The sequence below is a fragment of the Hippocampus bargibanti genome, linkage group LG02 (genome assembly GCF_051943395.1).
Source record: "Hippocampus bargibanti isolate YZ-2025 linkage group LG02, ASM5194339v1, whole genome shotgun sequence".
Taxonomy (NCBI): Eukaryota; Metazoa; Chordata; class Actinopteri; order Syngnathiformes; family Syngnathidae; genus Hippocampus; species Hippocampus bargibanti.
Genome location: NC_142735.1, coordinates 5531572 through 5554682, shown reverse-complemented (window position 1 = coordinate 5554682; position 23111 = coordinate 5531572). Strand labels below are relative to the sequence as shown.

Sequence of the window (23111 nt, the reverse complement as noted above, 5' to 3'; positions counted from 1 at the left end):
GGATGAATTTGAATTGTCATTGTTCCGTTGCTGCCATACTTGAAATTGCATCCGCCTGTACTCGTAATTCTAAAGACTGTTGGAAGATTAGACTGTCATGGGCGTGGAATGAGGTTGGACAAGAATTCTAATATACAGTGGTACTGCACACAGGAAGCCCAGAGAACACTCGCAGACCTCAAAAGCGCGAGGAGAACATGATAATTTACCACTAGATCACATTGCCCCAAGCTGAAAACGAAATTCTCAATTCAAACCCATTTGTCTCTCAAACAGCTCAAACGGGAATGGCGGGGTTTCATTTCTTTTGTTCTTACTTCAGCATTCACGTCTGTAACAGCCAGCAAAGTGCTGTACCGCTGGATGAAATCAAGTCGCAACACATGCTCAGTGGCCGTTGCTGATGCACTGTGACACTCCTCATCATTGACCCCATGCGGGGGGGTCACCCCCGAGCCCTAAACGTGACCTGTCTCGTGGCTATGTGTCAACTACCCTTGAATCCCACTGACTCATTACAGATCTCGGCCAAGCGGGGAAAATGGGTGACAGATCAGATGCTCCGTTCGATCCCATTGATTGTCTATTGATAAATATATGCAGCCGTGGTTGTGTCTGTGTACTTTTCTCAGGTGTCCTACGTGAAGGCCATTGACATCTGGATGGCGGTGTGTCTTCTGTTTGTATTTGCCGCATTGCTGGAGTACGCCGCGGTCAACTTTGTCTCGAGGCAGCACAAGGAGTTCATCAGGCTGAGGAAAAAGCAGCGGCAGCAAAGAATTGTGAGTGTAAATCAAACCGGCCTTTACGCTTTGGCAAGAAAAACAAATACAAACTGCAGACTCCATAACTTTGACGTATGCCTCCTATTATGATAAACCGCATTATAAGTGACACAATCAAAACGCCACGACTGGCTATTGTGTCGCATGAAAAAGATCTGCTGTATGCCTAGTTGCCACGGTGATTGGTGACTCTTGTAGTAACCTTGCCATTCTGTGGCGTTTGACATTCCATTTGCCACGGCGCAACAGCTAACCAGGTCAACCCCACAGTGACTCAAACCGGCAAAAATCACTCCACTAAATGCACTTCAGGACCAGAAATGGAGCTTATTGCAATACATTACAGGAAAGAGGTACATGGATCACTTTCAGGCCTACAAAAGACGACATGTAAGGTGACTTCAATAGCAAGGGAAAGTGGGCAAGTGTCCAACAGACATTGCTATTTTTAACAACAGCGACAAAAATACTCTAAGTACGAGTTTGCAACAGAGTACACACAGGTATTCCTCAATTTTTTTCAGTGTCAGACCCGCAAACATATACAGCAATCACCTGCCCAATTGAGGACACAGTGGATTAAGCACGTAGGTGTAACATTTTCTTTCATAGTTTCAATGTCGCTCAAGTTACTGTTCTTACAGTTGCTTTTGACTTGCCACTCTTTGTAGAACCTGATTTTCAATATTTTAGAAACTAAATTGGAAAGTTTCGGGTGGAAGACATTATGATGCTCCATTAACATATATTTTAACAGTGGTGGATTGGTTAGGCCTGCAAGGCCTTCTCTGCTGGCCTAAAAATATCTGGTCAAGGTCAGAAATATATCTGTACGCCTTCACAATCAGTTCTGCGGGCCTTGGAGCATAAAAATCAATGTTGATGAAACTGTTGCTTGAACCAATCAGTTTTTGAATTGGCAACCCAAGGCTTGCTTGCAGGCGTTGGAAATGTCAGAATTTTCGCAAATTATGATTGGCTAGCTACATAATTGGCGAATAACTCTCCAATCATAGTATCATTAGCCGCTAGTGATAAGCGAATACTGGCCCGGGTATCTGTAGCGAGCTGTATAAGCAAATATATTGTTATAATAATAATAATAATTATAATAATAATTATAATAATAATAATAATAATAATAATTCATTTCATTTATAAGCGCCTTTCAAAACTCTCAAGGACACTTTACAGTCACAGGATATTTTTTCTGCGGGTGAGCTGCAGCAGCCACACGCACCAGCATTCACTCAACCGGGAAGTAACATAAAGTAAAAACAAAAACAAAAAGAATAATCACAAATAATATGACAACACAGAGACACAGAGAGTCATTCATTCTTCAGCACTTGCTGTACCCTCTTTGTGACATGAAGCAGTTCTAGATGAAAGACGAGAGGATCAAAGTGTCCTTTTCAGCAGTATGTCGATTTAATCGTGGTTTTGTCAACCCACAATGGCTGAAGGAGGAGTAAAAATGGATTTGGTTGCAGGTATACTGTTAAAGACATTTTCAAGACAGACTTTTCAAGAATGGATGAAAATCATTAAGAAAGGTTGGACAGCTCCGAAGCTAGCAAAAATAGCAAATAATATTGCAATTTTATGAGGTTATCATGAATCCACACGTTCATAGTAAAAATTAGAACAGTTTAATGACAGTATTTCTTAAGTTTCTTCAAGTCACAAGTTATTTAATTCCTATCGGCACCCTCGAGTGGACGTGTAGTAAATCACACCACACTCGCAGCTGTGGAGTGATTCAGACGTAGCACTACTGAAGGCCTAGCAATGAAATCAACAGCCCGCCACTATATTTTAAGTTGTTCGTGTGAGATCCAAACATAATGTTGTAAATGTACCTATCCTGGTGTTGATTTCGACAGGAGAAAAAAAGACGGTCAACAAGACAAAATTATTAAAAAAAAAAAACCTTTCAGCCTTCACTCAAAACCTCATATATTTATCACTGCGTCTTTCGATCACATTTTATTGACTTTGCTCGCAAACATAATCAAAACCCCGGCAGCTGTTCTGAGCCCTGAAGAGGTGAACGTGAGCCACATAAAATCAACGTATTTATTTTTTTCCCCCGGTTGAACATGCCCTGCACGGAAGCAACAGAGTTACACAGTAATAAATCATATGAAAGTGTCCTAACCATCCCCCTACAGGTTACACAGTTTCTACCTGCAATAATAATCTGATCGGAATGTTCTTTCCGTGGTTTTTCTTGCATGTCCTCTTAAACACTTTTTAGCCTTGTGATAAAATGTCCCTGCTGAAGGTGAGTCGTGATTATTGTCATGCAAGCGCATGCTTGTTTACAATATTTCCTCATGGGGTGGACGGGGATATTTATACCCTCAGCTGTATAATATCTTTTAAGAAGCAGACTGCAAATTGGCAATGGAGTCTATTGTTTATTGCGAGAGGCATTTATTTCTCCCAAGTAGAGGGTGAATAATTTCCGGAAATACTGCAATTGACAAGAAGAGAACACGCAAAAATTTGCCATTTCGCAATTGTGTTATTGAATGCAATCCGTGGAGATATGGGTGAGGCGCTTTTCCTGCTAACCTGATGTCGTGGTCAGTCAGGCTACTTACACACGACAGTTGTGATGATGCCAATTCAGATTTGATTGTTGAATCCACTCTTTTTAGCATGTTCGTTCCCATTTTTCAAAGAAATGTGTCTTCTCGTGAACTGAACGCTTCCGTTAAGTAACACGCATACGCACAATCAAGTATGTCGGGTGGGATGTGCGAAAAATGGCGTCACATAGCAATATTTATGGACGTAAATAAGCACAACGTGTAAGGGGTGTTTATTTTTTTAATCATCTCATATCAAAAGGCAACACATGTGGGGGGGAGATTATTATGGGCAAATGAGGTGAAACCTTTCCCTTTATAGAGACGTAGAGTAAAGATGAGGTCAAGTCAACACTTATCACTTAAACGAGCCGTCTGTGGTTGAATAACATTCATTACAGTGGCGGAACATCAAGGCCTGCAAAGCCTTCTCTGCTGGTCTAAAAATAGATTAAATAATTCCAAATTGTCTTTCAGCTTCCTTTCATTACTTTTACCCCGTTGCGCTGCTACCAGGTGTGCATTTTTGTGTTTACACATTAAACCAATCACATTTCAGCCATCACTTGTTACCAGGGTCAGAAATCTAGTCGTACGCCTTCAAAATCAGTTCTACGGGCCCTGGAGCATCAAATGTGTTGATCAAACTATTGCTTAAACCAACCAGATTTCGAGTTGGCAACCCAAAAGGGGTACCAACGCCTTCTTGAAGGCACTAGTCAACCTCAGAGTTTTCGCAAACTATGATTGGCTAGTCACTAGCCAATCATAGTTTGCGAAAACTCCTCTTGTCACTCTCCGCAAGTGACAAGAGCATACTGGCCAGAGCTAGCACATTGTATCGATAGCGAGCTGCAGAAGCAAATATATTGTGTTGATTTAATAGCGGTTTTGTAAACCCACAATGGCTGAAGGAGGAGAAAAAAATTATTTAGTTGCAGATTCGTACTGTTAAAGCCATTTTCAAGACGAACTTTTCCAAAAAAGTTGGATGTACATTAAGAATGGTCGGACTAGCAAAAATATCAAATAATATAGACATTTTATGAGGTTATTATTGATGCGTCAGTTTCCATCGCCAATCATCTTTGTGGCGTGAAAGAGCAACTTATGACATAGCACAACTAAAGGCCTAGGACATGCCACTGATTTTTTATCATCATATATATTGACAATGCCGAGGCCAAGTGGCTAATTTACACTTTAAATCTTAGCTTTAGTATCATTTGTTCTGCCTCAAATCCAAAGTTTGGTGACATGTTTTGCACATAATTAGTAATGAAAATAAAATCAATTATTATTCATGATTGTAGGTGAATTTAAAGGGACAAAGGAAGTACTTTTGGTTGTTTTTTAACGACGATTTTACACCGTGTTTTGGTTTTCAGATAATTACCTTGTAACTCGTCATTTTAGGTTATTTTTAAAGGACAACCGACGTCACTTTTTTGTTTTTGAACTGACATCAGAAAAACGTTTTATAGCATCTAAATTACCCAAAACATGCAGTATGATATTTTAGTCAAATGCAAAACACCAATAAAAATGACTTAAAGTGTCCAAAATCTGCAAAAAATGGAGCTGCTTATTGGGCATTTTCAGAAAGTCCCGCCCCCAGTTCGTGACGTCACGCCAAGACGTCTTGCATTGCTTGTGAATCAAAACAATGGCTTCAGATTCGGAGAATATGCTTTCTTGTTACACATCCAGTTATGAATATGATTCAAATAGTTCTGAAGAGGAAAGCATACATGTTTGCAATCAATTAAAGAATTTATTTCGTGCCATTTTAAGGCAACATTGGGGGGAACTGTCTCACCCAAAAAAAGAGGTACAAAATGGCGACCTCCTGTGGCCACCTCCGTTTCCACAGGCTGATAAATTCCTTATATGGAGCTTGGACGCCCTCTTCTGGCGGCTTTTGGGTGCAACACGAGGTCCCCAGACCAAACAAGTACAGCAAAATACATTGACGTGATGGAAGGACTGCTACAATGTGTCTTTTTTTCGGTCAGGGTGTTCCTTTAGTGACGTCACGTACGGACTCGTCACCAACTCAAAAACAAGACTTCCTGAATATTCAGCGCGAGTCTTAAAACGTAAAATATAGCTATCTGCGGTGGAATCTTATTAAAATACGCTCAGTAGAAGTCATTTGAAGCCATTTTACAAATTATGGACACAACTTGTCCGGAGACGTCGGTTGTCCTTTGATGCCCGAGGAAAATCAACTGAGATGAAACTTTGAATGTTTCCATGTAGATTCTTGGGAGAGCGAACTTAATACAAGAGGTAACTTAATACTCAATGTCAGAAGCTAGCTTAAGCTAGCTTCATACGCTACGTCTTTCGGGAAAAAAATAAGAACCCTCTACAACCACTAAATCCAGACAGTGCATTCTGATTCTTTATACGTATTTGATGAGGAGCTTTTCTTCATTCATTCCTTGGCCTGTCTGATTTTTTTTAATGCACAGAGCCCGAGCAAATTAATGAAAAAGGAGCAGTGAGAATAATCATAATAATTCCAACTGTGTGTCTTGGAGGAACTCGCCTGTCTGAACGGGAGTGTCGAGTCCTTGCGGAACGTGAACGTCATTCCCACTCGCGATACCACCTGCAGGAATGTGACTGAGCTCTGCAGCGCCTGTATCAGGGTAAAGCGGCAACCCTGTGTGAACCCTTCAACTTTCAACCCTTACTAACTAATCGATCCAGATGGAATTTCAATTCCCCTTAACAATCACTGTGTCAAAGCCTACAAGAGTGTTGCAAGCTTCCCTTTCTGACCTTGTTTGTGTTTCTTCACTTTAAACATCTTTATCCCTTTCCGTTGCATGTTTTAGGGACTGCCCTTTATTCAGTGTTCATTTCTAACACACATTCTCTTTTGAGAGAATCAAAAATATCACTTTTTTTCTTGAAAGTCGGAATTCTGAGAATAAAGTGAGAATTCTCACTTTAAAATCAGAATACTGAGATAAAAAAAGAATCTTGCCAACCTTATTTTCTTCATTGGCCCTAATCCCCTTCTGTCGTCCTCCAACGGGTCATTGCGGAAAATGTACAATCTTCCATTGTGATTCAGTGATTGGATTCGTTAACATAAAACTGGTCTCATCGGCTGCTGGCCGCAAAGTACCAATCGCGGGTGCTGTGTTTTGTTTTTTCTTTTTTAATATTGCACACAATTCTAATATGACTAATGCATCAGTTACTATGCATGAAGATTAAACTCAAGTCAAGCGAAAAGTCTCCAATATTAGTTATTTACATTTCTCTGGTCATTCTTTTGCTATATCAGCCGCATGTCAAAATAGTTGAACAACATAGTAGATCTTAGTTTTACTCCGCGGTGCTTTCCACTATCTTTGTGACTGCTTTATTTCCTGTATATGATAGTTGTCCATGTTAAGCGCTTTGTTACAGCGCTATATAAATCAATATGTATTGTATTGTATTCTATTGTAAAAATCAGATACATTACAAATAGTGACCGTATGAATATATATAAAATATACATTCGACAAGCCTCTTATAGGTTGTGTTTATCTCACTATTAAAAATAGCTGCAAGTGATCAGAAATAAACAAATACATTATTTATTTATTTAACTGCTTGTTCATGTATTTAGTTAGTTAGTTAGTTAGTTAGTTAGTTAGTTAGTTAGTTAGTTAGTTAACTGCTTGTGTAGGTATTTATTTATTTATTTATTATTGTATCTATGCTTGTCTCCCGCTTGAAATAAAATGTATTATTATTAATTTATGTATGTATGTATTTATTTAGTCTGTGCGATCTCTCTGTTCAACACCACAGGATGAGGAGATGTTGCGGGAGAGCCGCGGATTCTATTTCCGGGGTTACGGGCTGGGCCACTGCCTACAGTCCAAAGACGGCACGGTCGTGGAGGGGCCCACCGTTTACGGCCCATCGCCTCCCGTGACGGCGCATGACGGCGACTTCCTCCATAAGCGTTTTGTGGACAGGGCCAAGCGCATTGACACCATCTCCAGAGCTGTCTTCCCATTGAGTTTCCTCATCTTTAACATCTTCTACTGGATCACCTACAAAGTGCTGCGACACGAGGACATCCATGCTAATTTGTAAAGGGCTTCCACCTTTTTACGGACTTTGCCAGGATTTGCCTCCATCCCGTCGAGGAGCAGGAGAGTTCCTCTTTGGAATTAAGACCGAACGCTCAACCCAAGAGCATCTCTGGGCGCTGACAGTGTTCAAAGCCAAAAATTGAACCGAGTGGCTTCAGGATGAAGTTTTTGCCTCTGGTTCGATTATGCCAATGGATCTTTGCCGGTGATGTCATCGAGTGAGGACTGGTGAGACTTGAGTTTCAACACTGTGTCTCTGAATGTTTTCCAAAATTCAAACATCTGTGGCTTTTTCTACACTTTTCGTTCAACAGACAAAGGTGTCTGAAAAGGGTCTTTCATATTTTTCAAGTATTCTCTAAGTTGTGACTTTATCGGCTTGTAATGACATGATCTGTAGATATATTGACCGTGTAAAAATTGTAAAATAATAAAAGAATACATTGCCAAAACTGCACAAAGCACAAACAGATTTTTATTTCGAGTCAAAATATTTTTTTTCTGACCGGATGATTGAATTTCTTTTAAATCAAATACATTAATTCACCCATCACATTTGCACTTACCAATATATACAATGAATTACCATATACTGTATCTGTATATTGAAATTTGAAAATTCACACATTTTATTTTTTTATTTGCCCCAAAGTTACTCATTATTGTTTTATTTTTTTGCATCTTTATACCAAGGAACTGTGTTGAAGGAAGTTGAGGAGTTGCATTTAGATGAAAGTGGTGATTGGCTGGCATCTTGTGGTATCTTGAGTCCAAGTAATGATGATGAATTGGATGGAGGATCTTCCTTTCGACAAAAGTTTTGTTTTGCTGTCTTCTTGGAATCTTCAGGCAACTAGAAGCCCAATTACATGCAGTTTTTTTATATTTGTGCCTGCCTTGGTTTCCTATTTCCCATGAATAACTGAGATTGGCAGTCGTTCAATTTAAAGGACAACCGACATCACATTTTTGTTTCCTAACTGACATCAGAAAAATGTTTTATAGCATCTAAAATACCCAAAACACGCAGGCTGATATTTTTAGTCAAATGCAAAACACCAATAAAAATGACTTAAAGTGTCCAAAATCTGCAAAAGATTGAGCTGCGAATTGGCCATTTTCAGAAAGTCCCGCCCCCAGTTCGTGACGTCACGCCCAGACGTCTTGCTTGCTGGAGAATCAAAACAATGGCTTCAGATTCGGAGAATATGCTTTCTTGTTACACATCCAGTTATCAATATGATTCAAATACTTCTGAAGAAGAAAGCATACATTTTTGCAATCGATTAAAGAATTTATTCCGTGCCATTTTGAGGCAACATTGAGGGGAAATGTATCACCATAAAAGAGGCAGAAAATGGCGACCAACCTCCTGTGAGGAATTAATCAGCCCGTTTCCACGGGTTGATAAATTCTATATGTGGAGCTTGGTCACCCTCTTCTGGCTCTTTTTGGTGCAACACAACGTTTTCAGACCAAACAAGCACAGCAAAATGCATTGATGTGATGGAAGGACTGCTAAAATGTGTCTTTTTTTTTTCGGTCAGGGGCGTTCCTTTAATGACGTCATGTACGGACTCGTTACCAACTCAAAAACAAGACTTTGGGACACAACTTGTCCGGAGACGTCGGTTCTCCTTTAAGTGATCATTAAGAATTCTGTCGATTGTTTGTAATTGATTAAAAATGGAGTGAACAACTTGGTTGTTTATGATTCAATGTGGAGAGACATGTAAAAAAGTTTGACATTTCAATGTTCGTTATTTAAAAAAAAATCCACAATTCATTTCAATAAAACGAAAAAATAAAAACAACTTCTATCACATCAGGATCATTTTTACTTTTTCTTACTTAATTTATTTTCTTCAAAAGATGACCCTGCTCCTTATATGCAGATGCGCCTTATATGCAAAGTAATATTGAGCCACAACAGGTCTTGCAACTACTGTCAGCAGCCCATTTCCACTCCAATTTTTCCCTGTAGAAGAAGTAGCGGGTAACCCAAGCCTCTACTGTAGCACCTTATAAAGTGGTGGGCCTTATATTTAGAAAAGGTGTATATATATATATATATATATATATATATATATATATATATATATATATATATTTGTATGTTATATTTGGATTACTTTTTTCATTCATTGAAATTGCACCGTATAGTCTGGTGCGCCTTACAAATGGAAAAAGTTGGAATATACACCGTTCATTGGGGGTGCGCCTTATACTCCGGTGCGCCTTATACACCGGAAAATACGGTAATTATCGGTGAAGTATTTGCTAATTATATTGCATGGGGTGTGCCTCCCCGACAGCAGGTTGCTATATTTAACTGACAATTTCTGCTACGGACAGCCAAATTAGACAAACTAGCTCCTTCACATTATGACGAAAGCATGTGTAACAAACTCCACATAGTTACTCCGTGATTTGAACAGATACTAGAAGTTGTTTGGAATGACATTTTATTTCCCCCTCTGTTGAAGAAATGGTAGTGAACTTACAAGTACCTCAAAACGCACATCCTTTAAGCTTCGTTTGTTGCATTCTATCATTAAATTGGCGTCCTCCCAATTAACTTCTCTGTTCTTACTGGTCAACAGAATGCTAACAGAAAGAAAATTAAGTGAAGGCACCAGCAAGTGAAATAGGGCCGTCTAAAAAAAAAAAAGCTAAACTGAAGATATACTGTATTTTCCGGTGTACAATGTGCACTCCAAAGCCTTCGTTTTATTTAAAAGACGACCCTGTGCCTTATAAGCCCTATTGGAAGATAATGCCTTAATCGAAGTGGTGACTTTATCTCCGCCAACATTGAAAATGCCACTGATAAGATCAACTGACTTCATTATATTGTACACTACAGTTTCACATCCAAAAGTGCAAAGACAAAGGAATATATTTCATCCCTCTTCAATTGTTGCTATGGACTGCAAATTTCCCCATTGCGGGACGAATAAAGGTATTCTGATTCTGAAAATCATAGGAGGGTCCATTTTCAGTCATAAGAATGAGAATAAGATGACCATACAAGCGCATTGATGACAACATAAGAAGCTTTTCTAAATCCAGCATCCTACCGTTTTTTTCCAGGCCGCTCGATTTGCGAGCCATCGCTTTTGCTGGAAATCAGCAGATCCTGTCAGATCTTATATATCGCCAGATGACTGATGGATTCCAATAAACCTCGACCTTGGCATTTGCTTGCTAAATTACCCACAACCTTCAAAGACTGTGATGACTCATATAAATTCCATCCAATGCATGCTTCGCCAAAGGAAGGATGGATCCAACTGAAAATATTCACAACGTATCCGGTATTAAAAACTCTGTGTGATACTTTCCTCAATTCCAAAGTGGACAACATGCATTCACATCAATTGGGCCAAAATGTCATTTGCATGGCAATTCTAACACTCAATTTGAAAGAGGATATTTCTCTCTAGGCTCTCAGGCATACAGGAGTGGTCCATCGATGAAATGGTTTCTTCAGGCTTCTGTCTTTGAAGGTGTCGGACGTTCCGCTCCTCAGCCAAAGAGCTTCATCAGCAAACTAAAGTTGTGCTGGTAACTGAACCTAAATATATCCCTAATGGACAGCGGTGGCGGTAGCAGTGGACGACTCCCTAAAGCTAATCTGATTACTTCTTTTGTTCTGTCTGATTACCTCTGTTTTATGCCTGGCTCTGATTGCTCCATTAGCTCTGGTATCACCTCATCAGCATGAATAAACCTATGTGGCAACGATCTAAGAAGTCTGTTGCAAGCATGGTCTAAATTAAACCTCAAACCACCATGGCGATTTAGTGAAGGGTACAGATACACAGATATACACAGACATACAGTGTATTGGGCCAGATTGACCAGCACAACTTTAGTTTTCTGATGAAGCTCTTCAGATGAGGAGCGAAACATCTGACACCTTCAAAGAAGTACAGATGACGACTGAAGAAACCTTTTCATCAAAGACAATATTGTTATAAAAAGGTTTTGTCTTCCAATGGTCTTAATAAATAATAATATCAAAGCAGCTTCCGGGGAAAGGGTTCTGCAACCCTTGCTTCAAGACATGTAATTTGTCAAGCGTGCATCTATGGGTCATTGTGTCCAACCGTGTCCTTGTCCTGTCCCTGGAGGGTAATCAGCATAAACCGCCTTCCTTCAGACTCCCATCGGAACATCAATGTGGTGCCAGAGCCCAAAGCCGCCTTTAAGTCCTCCCGATCAATAGTGCTTACTCTCCCATGCACATCAGCAGATAAAATAAAGTTTTACGGGAATTGTATCGTTGTGTGACGTTTTGAAGTGCAATGTCACATGTTTTGATAGAACTGTTGTTTTCCCCCGCTCCCCTGCCGTTTCTTCTCTCATCCATTCAGGGGCTCTTGAAGATACAAAAGTGTCTCAGCTATTTTAAAAAAAGGCAACAACAGATGCTGTGGTGAACATTTTATTCGACAAGTACATGTGCCAGATTTTAAAACGTGTTTAAGGAAAAAAGAAAGCGGCCCTAGTTGTTTCTTTGGATTGGATTGGATTGGATTGAATATGCCTTTATTAGTCTCACAGTGGAGAAATTTACATTTCACAGCAGCAAAGTGATGAAAGGAATGAAAGTAGAAAAACGAAATACATGAGCTGCTGGAAAGGCAGCCACTCTCGCGGCGCCGTCTTGAAGTCAAAAGAACAAAAAAAAACTAAATAACAAATAATATGACAGCATAGAGACAATATGAAAAACAAAGACACAGAGAGACATTCATTCTTCAGGACTTGCTGTACCCTCTTTGTGATGACATGAAACAGTTCTAGATGAAAGAGGAGAGGATCAAAGCGTCTTTCCACCAGTGGATCAGGGACATCATGGTGGAATGTGCATGTCAACTACAAGCTAAATGTTGAAAGCAAACACGCAGCTGTAGCATCCATTGACGAAAAGAGACTGTCTCACATCTTCTGTTCCACATAAATCTGCTTCAATTCCAAGCCGCAACAGTTCCACATACGCATCGGCGCTCTGCGCTGACGCTCCTTTCTTCTTATTTCTTTGGTTTTCAGACATAATTTAGCAAAAGTGTAATAAAACTAACCTGAACCACAGGCATTATTATATTAGATTAGATGAGCCTTTATTTGTCTCACAGTGGAGAAATTTACATTTCACAGCAGCAAAAACAAAATACAGGAGCTGCTGTAAAGGCAACAACTCTCGCGGCACTATATTGGAGTCAAAAACAAAAAAAAAAAACAGATAACAAATAATGTGACAATCTGGAGCACTTTCCACACCCTCTTTACTTACATTAAAGGCCAACCGACGTCACTTTTTTGTTTTTTAACTGACACCAGAAATATATTTTTAGTCAAATGCAAAACACCAATAAAAATGACTTAAAGTGTCCAAATTCTGCCAAAAAAATGAGCTGTGAATTGGGCATTTTCAGAAAGTTCCGCCCCCAGTTCGTGACGTCACGCCAAGACGTCTTGCATTGCTGGAGAATCAAAACAATGGCTTCCGATTCGGAGAATATGCTTTCTTGTTACTCATCCAGTTATGAATATGATTCAAATAGTTCTGAATAGGAAAGCATACGTGTTTGCAATTGATTAAAGAATTTATTCCGTGTCATTTTGAGGCAAACGGGCGGGGGGGAATGTCTCACCCAAAAAGAGGCAAGAAAATGGCCACCGAGCTGTGAGGAATGAATCAGCCCGTTTCCACAGGCTGATAGATTCCTTTCATGGAGCTTGGACTCCCTCTGCTGGCGGCTTTTGGATGTAACATCAAGGTTTTCAGATAAAGAGTACAGCAAAATACATTGACGTGATGAAGGACTGCTACAATGTGTCTTTTTGTCGGTCAGGGGCGGGGGGTCCTTTCATGACGTAACGTGAGGACTCGTCACCAACTCAAAAACAAGACTTCCTGAATGTTCAGCGCGAGTCTTGAAACGTAAAATATAGCTATATGTGATGGAATCTTTGTAAAATACACAGTAGAAGTCATTTGAAGCCATTTTACAAATTACGGACACAACTTGTCCGGAGACGTCGGTTGTCCTTTAAAGTGTCCAAAAACGACTTCAAAACGACCTCGGAGATGCCGAGTTTCAGAAGGGCCCGCCCCCTTGTTTGTGACGTCACGCCAAGACGCCTTGCTCAAGAATCAAAACAATGGCTTCAGAGTCGGAGAAGATGCTTTCTTGTTAGTCACCCAGTTATGAGTATGATTCAGATAGTTCTGAAGAGGAAATCATAAATGTTTGCAATTGATTAAAGGAGTCCTCCTATATCAATTAGAGCCGTCAAAGGCATCTGGACTGAAATGTCGTGTCCCAGAAAATGCAAAAGATGGCGCCCAAGCTTCATTGGAAATGGGCTGATTTGTCTACTAGGAATTTGTGTCAGCGAATATCAAATAGTTGTCTTGGTGCAACACACAACGATTCACCATTGCGTTATTTATGTGTTTCCTTCTAATTTTGCCATCAACACGGATCAACACGAAGTTTTCAGACCAAAGTACCGCAAAATGCATTGTGTGTCGCTTTCTTGGTCAGGCGCGTTCCAAACGTGATGTCATGTGGGACTCGTCATCAACTCGAAAACAAGACTTCCTGAATATTCAGTGCGAGTTTTAAAACGTAAAATATAGCATATGCGGTGGAATCTTTGTAAAATACGCTCAGTAGAAGTCATTTGAAGTGATTTTACAAATTATGGACACAAATTGTCCGGCCGGAGGCGTCGGTTGTCTTTTAAATTGACAAAAAATAAAAACCAATATAATGTTTTTTATGAGAATGTGTCATGACAATTTAAATGACAAAATCCCGATTAACACATAGGATTAATATAGGGAGTAAATGAGCCATAAAAAAACATATCCTTACAGCATTCATTACAAAGTCCTTCTTCCCCCCGAAGAACAAAACACAATCAATGGACAAGAACCAGATGCATTGGAAGCTTTCAAGAGGAAATGACATATTTCAAGCATCACTGAAAAACTCATCCTTGTGTACACCGATAGAGAACGAGAAAGTAATCCAAACGTGGATTATTTTCTGGTAATCCTTTGCTGTGCTGCAAACTGAGTTTTGAAAGGTGCTTATAAATACAATGTATTGTTGTTTTATTATTATTATTACAGTAAAGTCTCGTTATATCGATATTCAAGGGAGTTATATATAACCGGGTATTTATATTGTTTGCATGTCATTTTCTCCGTGCGTGCATAGAAATAGTATCGGGGGATATATCCGATATCGTTATAACGAGACTTTACTGTAACAACAGAAGGAACCAGGAATCGCATGATTCAAATCCCTATTGCTACTATGAATGAATATGAATGTGCACGCCTTTCATTACATTTTCACTCTTAGCATAGCTTGGCTGTAAAATCAATTAGGTGAAGTGGCAAAATAAATAAAATGGGCAAACCCCATATTTAACGCAATTAACTTTAAAGCTTCAATTGTATTCACAAAAGGAGAGTGGTTAACAAATTCAATCTTAGAATGTCGAGAAAATTTGTAAAATCACGACACTCATTTGGCATTAGCATGCTAGCGCTAACGCAAGACGCGGCCGGGCATTGATTTCAGATTGCGCGACCTCAATTTACAAGGTGGTTGATTGTTTTGTTTTTTTTTGTGCGTTGCAAACTAACAAAGAAGAAGGCTGCAACTGCAGATAATTCTTATTCAAATAGAGTCTCGCTTCCTTCTTGACATGCTTGACAATGTTCTGCCATCTTCGAAGTATCATCTCTTGCTGCAGTCAACACAGGCTTTTTTCACCTGTCTTTCTCTCCTGTCCATCACACATGCCGGTCGCAGTGAGTCGAATGCTCACGAGAGCCGTCTTTTCTGCTCGATGCTCCGACTTGCTGCGTTGCGCCTCCATTAGTGGAGACAAACCAGCAGGGGATTAATGAGACTCCCCAGGAGACAACCCCGACACATATACAATAATGCATGCATGCGCGTATGTGCGTGCTCTGTGTGGGATATTGAACAATGACTAATTCTTCTCCAAACTGTTTTTTTTCAACTGGGCCTTGTTTGGCCTTTCTTCGGGTACTGACAGGTCCTGAATTCCAAAAACAGAATACAGCGATACCTCAGTTTGCGAACGCCTTAGCCCACGAACTTTTTGCCTCACGAACATTAAGCATATAGTCTTGGCTGACGAACTAGTTTTCGGCGGACGAACCAAACCACACAGCCCCATAGTGGCTGGCGGACTAATTTTGGTCACCCCCTTTCTTCGAGTGCGGACGTGGTTTGTTATCGAATGTAGTACTTTTGCTATTATGGGACCTAAAAAGACCCCACCACAGGCTAGTGTTAAGCGGAAGAGGACACAAAAGAAAATTACGGTCACGCAGAAGTAGGAGATCATCGAAAAACACAAACGAGGTGTGCATTTGTGTGACTTTGCATCCCAGTACCAGTATGCCAAGTCGACCATTGCTACGTGTGGCTAAGGGTGTTTCTGTGTTGTCTCAGCAACGGTCTCAGGCAATAGAAGAGGTTGAAAAACTTCTGTTGATTTGGATTAATGAAAAGCAGCTAGCAGGGGACAGTGAATGAGTGTATTATTGCAGAGAAAGTGCGGCAACTTCACTCGGATCTCATCAAGAGACAACTACATCAACGTCCATCACAAAGTTAAATAAAACAACTTTATTATACAGTACAGTTTATTTCTTTAATTACAATACAATCCCACATTTATTATACCTAAAATAAGGTACATTGTGTGTAGTTTTAAGGCTTATTTAGTCGAAAATTGTGTTTTATGGGGACCTGGGAACAGATTATTCTCATGTATAATGATTTTTCATGGAAAACAAATGTTCGGCAGTTGAACTTTTCGCCTTACACACACTTTCTGGGAACCAATCAATTCGTGAGCTGAGGTATCACTGTATTACAAAGATGCATTCACCCAATTGCGAAAAAAACCTGACATTTTTATCCACAGATGTTTGCCATCGGACTTGTAATCTTGTTGGAGCCTCCATTCATTTGGAGTAAAACTATATCAGAATCAGAATCAGAATCATCTTTATTGCCAAGTATGTAGAACACACAAGGAATTTGTTTCCGGTAGAACACGCTGCACTAGTATCATCGTCAAAAAAACTGCTAGGTGGCACTATACAGTTCCATTTTGGCTGCTGTTGAAGAGTTCAAGAGTTAATGGCTTGGGGGAAGAAGCTGTATATCTCAGAAGAGTTGTTTTGTAGCCGTTGAGGAAGGAGCACACACACGACTGAATGTGGAGATGTGTTTATTCCAACGGCTAACAAGTGCATCTGCTTTGAACATGGGAAAATGCAGTAAAATAGTCTTGTCATAACCACGCCCCTTGCTGTACACCTCCTGGGTGAGATACATGCTCTTTGTGCCCACCGCAGGTTCCTTTTTAAAAAGGGTGACACAAGCGGTGACAGGCAAAAAGGTCAGCCGGCGCTAATTAAAAGAAGGCCAGCATTTAAAAAAGTATCTTGTTCAAATAACACATATTCCCGAGAATGCTGAAGACAGCGTGATAATGAATTGCGACGCCTTGTAAGATTAGCTTCTCTATCTTGTGTTTCTTCTTTTTTTTAACGGCTAGGTCAAAAACAAAGCCGCACCCTGAAAGATCCTGTCAGCCCGCTCCCTCGACTTCCTCCTCACATTACATTAGTTTCAAAACTACCACTCACTCTCAAGAGCTGCTAAAAAAACAACAGTGTAGAGGTGTTCTTATCTCACAACCATTTCGTCCATGTAATAGCATGCTGAAATTTGCGTCACGGTTCTTTAGAAAATAGTAGCAATTGACCCAATGCAGAGCACATTGCAACTGTCATCTAATTTTGTTTAGAAACAAAAGCAACAATACAATAAAATGCATGTGGCCTTGCCAATATGCGAAAGGCAACTTTACGTTCCTTTTGTCGCTACTTCAGCAACGCGCTAAGATTTCTGACGTGTTCTTTGCCTTTCATTTATCATTGATGACAAAACAAGACGAGGCTGTCATCGTTGATCCAAAATGTTCGCTTTATTTTCTCTTGAACAAAAACCAAGGCTCATCAAAACGTGTGTGTGAAAAGTGTAGAGTAGAGAGTAAAAATCAAAAAAGTGAGTAACATAACTTCGACACTGTCCTTACCACAATGTGAGCATGATCCGCTAGCGTTGAGACACGTTCATATTAACGCAATCTAATCATGTGACTTCTTCAGACGTGACTGATCACGTGACTTCAGATGGTGACTTCAGACGATCTGATCAGGTGACTGCAGACGGCCTGAGCAGGTAAATTCTGACGATCAGATCAGGTGAATTCAAACGATCAGAAAAGTTGTTGCTCCTTGTCTTCTGACAGTAAGGCATGGCCCTTTTTTAAACAAACTGAAGATAGGATGACTAACGGAGCCCAGATACCTTAATATCGCTAATAAATTTACCTTAAGTAAAAAAACAATAAACATGAAAACTATTGCACCTTTTCTATCTAATTACATAATTGTGAACAATAACAAAATCTATTATTTAACATAAATTTCCTTACGGCTTTAACAATCTGCAATCTGCCATTCTTCTTGTTTACCCTCATGTGCTGAGATGGGTGAAGATACAACCCAAGGCCAGAAGTAGAGGATGAACTTTTTTTGTAATTTCTGTTTAGAGCAGGTTGAATCCACACTCACTACAATTGCACTGCAGTAAGATCGTAACTTCAGGCACAGCGTGTAGCATTAGTGCAGTTCTGCTTTCAAATGAGGGGCAAAGTCACAATGACTTTCTCTGTCAGCTGAGTCTGGCGACCAAAGCAAGACACTCTGACATTTGACTTGAAGTTATCTGAAGCCTTTGGGCTTGGCTGTCGGCTGTGTGCTATAATAGAACAGTCATCTCGTTTAAAACAAGGAGAAAAAGGTATAATTGAAAATCTGGAGGAATGTTTTCCATGTGGAATATTTTGAACAGGAACCCATGCCACAGTCAAGTCTGACTCATGATGCAAGACTACTGGCGATTATTTGAATAACTGAGATCACTCTCATCAAATCACTCACTTTCAACACTGTTTGCTCTCATTTGGGTTCATTGTCGGTGAGAGTCTATCTGGACTAACAGTTTGGAGGTCACTTTTTAGACATTGCACTCAAATGTCATGAGTATTACATTTTTTTCGAGAGGACTTGCACACTGCAAGAATCAAGACGAGCGTGAAAAATCCTACTGGACCCTGCGCACCCTGCCCACCACCTTTTCCAGCTACAGTACTTGCAAATTTCCTCATTGTGGGACTATTAAAGGCTTTCTGATTCGGATTCATACACATGAAATCCTGCCGCCATTAACTCTGTAACCCAAGTAGAACTTTTTATTGCCTCTTTGCAATTTTGCGTACTCACAATAGGACGACACTAAAGTTTACTGTAATCATTGGATTTTTTTGTCTTTGCAGTCAGAAAACGATCACGGATTGAGTGTTGTCATCAGGCTTGAGAATCACAAATTGGCCACCGGCGTATAAGGCACATGGGAATCTTTTGAAGAAAATCAAGGCTTTTGGGTTCGCCTTATATTCCTGAAAATACCGTACTGCCGCTATCATGAAATGACAATTTCTGCATTCCTCTACACTCTTATTGGTCAGTACAGACTGAAAAAAAATATGCTTTGTATATTGTCTCCACGATACGGAAGTTATTTTTATTGTTATAAACCCCAGTGGTACATATATTTTAAAATACATTGTCTATTTTTAATACATAAAAAGAATGTCAATTGTTCATTTGGGCCATTCGTATTCAATTCCAGATTCAATGTTTTTCTTTTCATGAGCTCAACCGAGAGTAATTATTCCATTTGCCACTGGCTTCAAGTGTAACAGAGTAATGAGCAGCGGCCCTCAGGTCTGTACACAGCGGGGCGGGAATGTGGAGCAACATGGAATTGCTATCATGGGATCTTGGAACCCAAGTTACCATGGTGATGCACTTCATAAAATGTTGTCTTCAACATTTTTTTTTTGGTGCATGGAAGCCTTTTCAAATTAAAAAACACGCTGACTTAAACACTTTTTTTTCTATTCAGGTCAAATGAAATGTCAACGCATATAAACATAGAGCACTTGGTGTTAACACTCTAAAGGGTAGAGGATGAAGGGAAATGGATAGCCGGTTGCCCTCCGGGCGATTTCACCACTTTCATCTCTCTGAACATGGCAATAAAATGATGTAATTATGAGGTTAGGATCAGCATTGTTTGTTTTCATCCAAAAGCTTTCTACTATTTTTGTGACTGCTTTATTTCCTGTGTAGGATAGTTGTCTGTGTTACGTGCTTTGTTACAGCTTCAGCTGTTGTTAAAGCGCTATATAAATCAATGTGTATTGTATTGTAATGTGTTGTAAAATAAACGTATGCCATACCTCCAAACACACCGAAAACTAATGAAGTAACAAGAACTCCAAAAAATGTTTGAGTATTTTACAATAAAAACTAAATGAAACTAGTTTTTCAGGCTTATAAAACCGACGAAAGCACATTCAGGGTTTATTACAGGACAACCGACACCTGCAGACAAGTTACGTCCCAAATTTGTAAAATCACCTCAAATGACTTCTACTGACCGCATTTTACAAAGATTCCAGCGCATATGGCTATGTTTTACGTTTTACGACTCGCGGTGAATATTCATGAAGTCTTGTTTTCGAGTTGATGCGACACAGTGCATTTTGGGTACTTTGTTTCATCTGAAAACACCGTGTTGATCGGGAAATTAGTAGGAAACTATATAAATAATGCGATGGTAAATCATGTGGCAACCAATTGTGATAACACACATAAAGAAGGTGTAAGTTTACACAAATCCCCAGCGGACAAACCATGCAGCCATTTTCAACGAAGCAGAGCAATATAGCGCCAGCCCAGGAGCTCCCCGCAGTGCGCGGATCCCCGCTTGGATAACCACTGTCATCCTTTCAGCCTGACAATGGGTAGAAAGTTGCTTCTAGTGGTGAAAGAGAGAAATTGTCATAATAGTGGAGCAAACGTATCGGACATTCAGGTGCTGGAACGGGGAGCTAACCAGAGTTAGCGATGGATAACCGCTGTCATTCATACGTAAGTTCGTAACTCTACATCTTGAAAGTTTAAACAGCGTTTTGCATGGACAACCAGTAAACAATCTGCATTGATGTTGACATCTTGTAGCTTATTATTTGTTATCCTTATATGCCACATATCACCCAATTGATGCTATATTCCTTATTCACGGAGCTTCATATATGCTTCATATACCGTGTGCTTCAACAGTTTCATCGCTTATGGCTCAAATTGATACGGAAGGACTTCTTTAATCGATTGGAAACATGTATGCTTTCCTTTTCAGAACTATTTGAATCATATTCATAACAGGATGAGTAACGAGAAAGGATCTTTTTCCAAATCTGAACTCTCTGAAGCCATTGTTTTGATTCTGGAGCAAGGCAGTTTGTGAAGGAGTTTCCTGACGTGATGTCATGAACTGAGGGCGGGACTTTCTTGAACTCATTAGTGGCAGCTGAGGCATCACTGTACACTGTATTTATTAATTGTGTGACTCTATGGACGTACCAAAAAAAGGTTGAATATTTAGGAATTGTAGTTCATTTTATTAGAATATAATGTTGTTTTTCTTGTGCTTGATAAACACTGAGTATATTAAAAAAATGATATGACATTGGCTCAAAAAATCTACCATTGTTGTCATCGGCCCCACATGTCATATGGGCCATTGGTGACCGGCATGCACCCATGACGACTAGGTTTAATAAATTAATCAATCAGACAAATTGCCACAAATTTTCGTCATGCATATTAATGAAATAGATGGCATCCACCACATACGTCGGTGCGGCAATTTTGTCTGGCTGTGCTTTGAACAAATACACCAAAATCACACCAAAATTAATCCCTGCAATTTGCTTGCAACTGTCCAAATGTGTACACTGGATTGATTCTAACTCAACCGCCAATCAAATGAGGGAAAAAATGGTTTAGAAAAAGAATCGATGATGGATTTTTATATTGTCAGGTGGACTATTTACACAAGAGGAACTTTTGCATCTGTCATAACAGTCCATAAAAGTGCAAAGCTTTTTCAAAAACTTGCCGACACAAGCAATCTGTGACGTCTGCTTCAAATATGGGACGATGCTCAATAAAAGGCGAGGCGATTGATAGTTGTCAAAGTCCTGAGAGCAGACAAAGCAAAGTAATCTGTCACCGCTTTCAATTAACAGCAGTGCTCTGTGGTTACAAAAAAAAAGCTCAATAGATCGGTTGCTTGTTTGTTATTACAAGCACAAAATAACACATCCGAAAAATGCATCCATCCATCACGCGGCGGCCAGCGTGTCAAATTGAAAACTGACATTTAGAGTCTCTGCGCATTCACTTACTGGAACTCATATAAACTATAGCAAGTGACAAACGGTTTGAATCAGGCCTGTCCCTGATGGAGGCCTTTGGTCATGCAACATTTTGCTGAAATGTCACGTTTGACGTTCTTTTGCATCCAGAGAGGATGTTGACAGAGGAATCAATCTTATACACACTCAAAACATTTCTTCATCTGTTTTTTGGAATGAGGGAGAAAACCAGTTTGTGTCAATTTTGAATGCAGATCAGTTTTTAATTTTTGGTGTTTTGAGGCCAACAGGAAAGGCTTTGACGACCCTCATTTTAAGAGACTGATTAATATTTTCTTTCAATTAGTATAAGAAATCGTCTAATCGTCCCACAATGGGGACATTTGCAAAATCATTGAGCGTCCCTGGGTGGGCTCGAACCACCAACCTTTCGGTTAACAGCCGAACGCGCTAACCGATTGCGCCACAGAGACGTCTTCGTTGTGATCACCTGCTTTTCCCTTCAACGGTGGCCATAGCGAAACAGAGTCCGCCGTCTTCAGAGGTTTTATTCTGATTCGCGTGTTTGTTTTGGCCAAGATTTTACGTCGGATGCCATTCCTGACACAACCCTCTGTATTTATCCGGGCTTGGGACCGGCACAATAAGACACTGGCTTGTGTCCCCTTGTGGCTGCAAAACAAGCAACTCGATGCAATACATTTTTATTTACTCATAAAATCAACTCGTGACAACAAACACGCCATTTTTCAATTTTTTATCAGTAACGCCTTTGGGTCAGGTGAGTTTGTTGCTTCTTGAAAATAATGTAGTTTTTTTTAACAGTCGCGGCAGAAACAATTAGCATATAATTAAAGCAGCAGCTGTCTTGTTGCTTTCGCAGAAAAAGAAAAACAGTTGCACCGCCCTGCAAAGTCATCTAAATGTATGCATGAGTGCGTGCAAGAGAAGCAGTTTCACTTGACAGAACGTCTGTGGCGGCACAGGTGCGCACCGCGGCTTTGATGTGAATCTCAGCCTGACACATTTGCCACGCTTGGAAATGGTACAAAGGCGTAGCTGTCGCGAGACAGAAGAATCAGAATCGTCTCGGACTCAGACAGACACGCATAGACCCGCTCAACATCAGACGGACTTTCACAGTACGACTTGCTCGACTCCACGCCACGATCAAGCTCTGCGAGACA

The 23111-nt window shown here is 40.0% G+C and overlaps 1 protein-coding gene and 1 non-coding gene across 4 annotated transcripts in view; one reads left to right on the top strand and one right to left on the bottom strand.

Annotated features, from left to right (window-relative positions):
• The window catches only part of glra4a (glycine receptor, alpha 4a), a 48725-nt gene extending 39426 nt beyond the window's left edge, over positions 1–9299 (top strand). For 2 of the 3 annotated variants that reach the window (XM_089021997.1, XM_089021989.1), the window contains 3 exons: positions 633–782; positions 5929–6039; positions 7202–9299. In XM_089021997.1, coding sequence (XP_088878123.1) covers positions 633–782; positions 5929–6039; positions 7202–7492 — 552 coding nt within the window. In that variant the 3' untranslated portion in view covers positions 7493–9299. The remainder of the gene's footprint in view (positions 1–632; positions 783–5928; positions 6040–7201) is intronic. The other variant, XM_089022005.1, reaches the window with a different exon arrangement.
• Positions 9300–22323: 13024 nt separating this feature from the next.
• trnan-guu (transfer RNA asparagine (anticodon GUU)) lies at positions 22324–22397 on the bottom strand. Its single transcript has one exon. It is a non-coding gene; the product is annotated as a tRNA-Asn (tRNA).
• Positions 22398–23111: the final 714 nt, after the last annotated feature.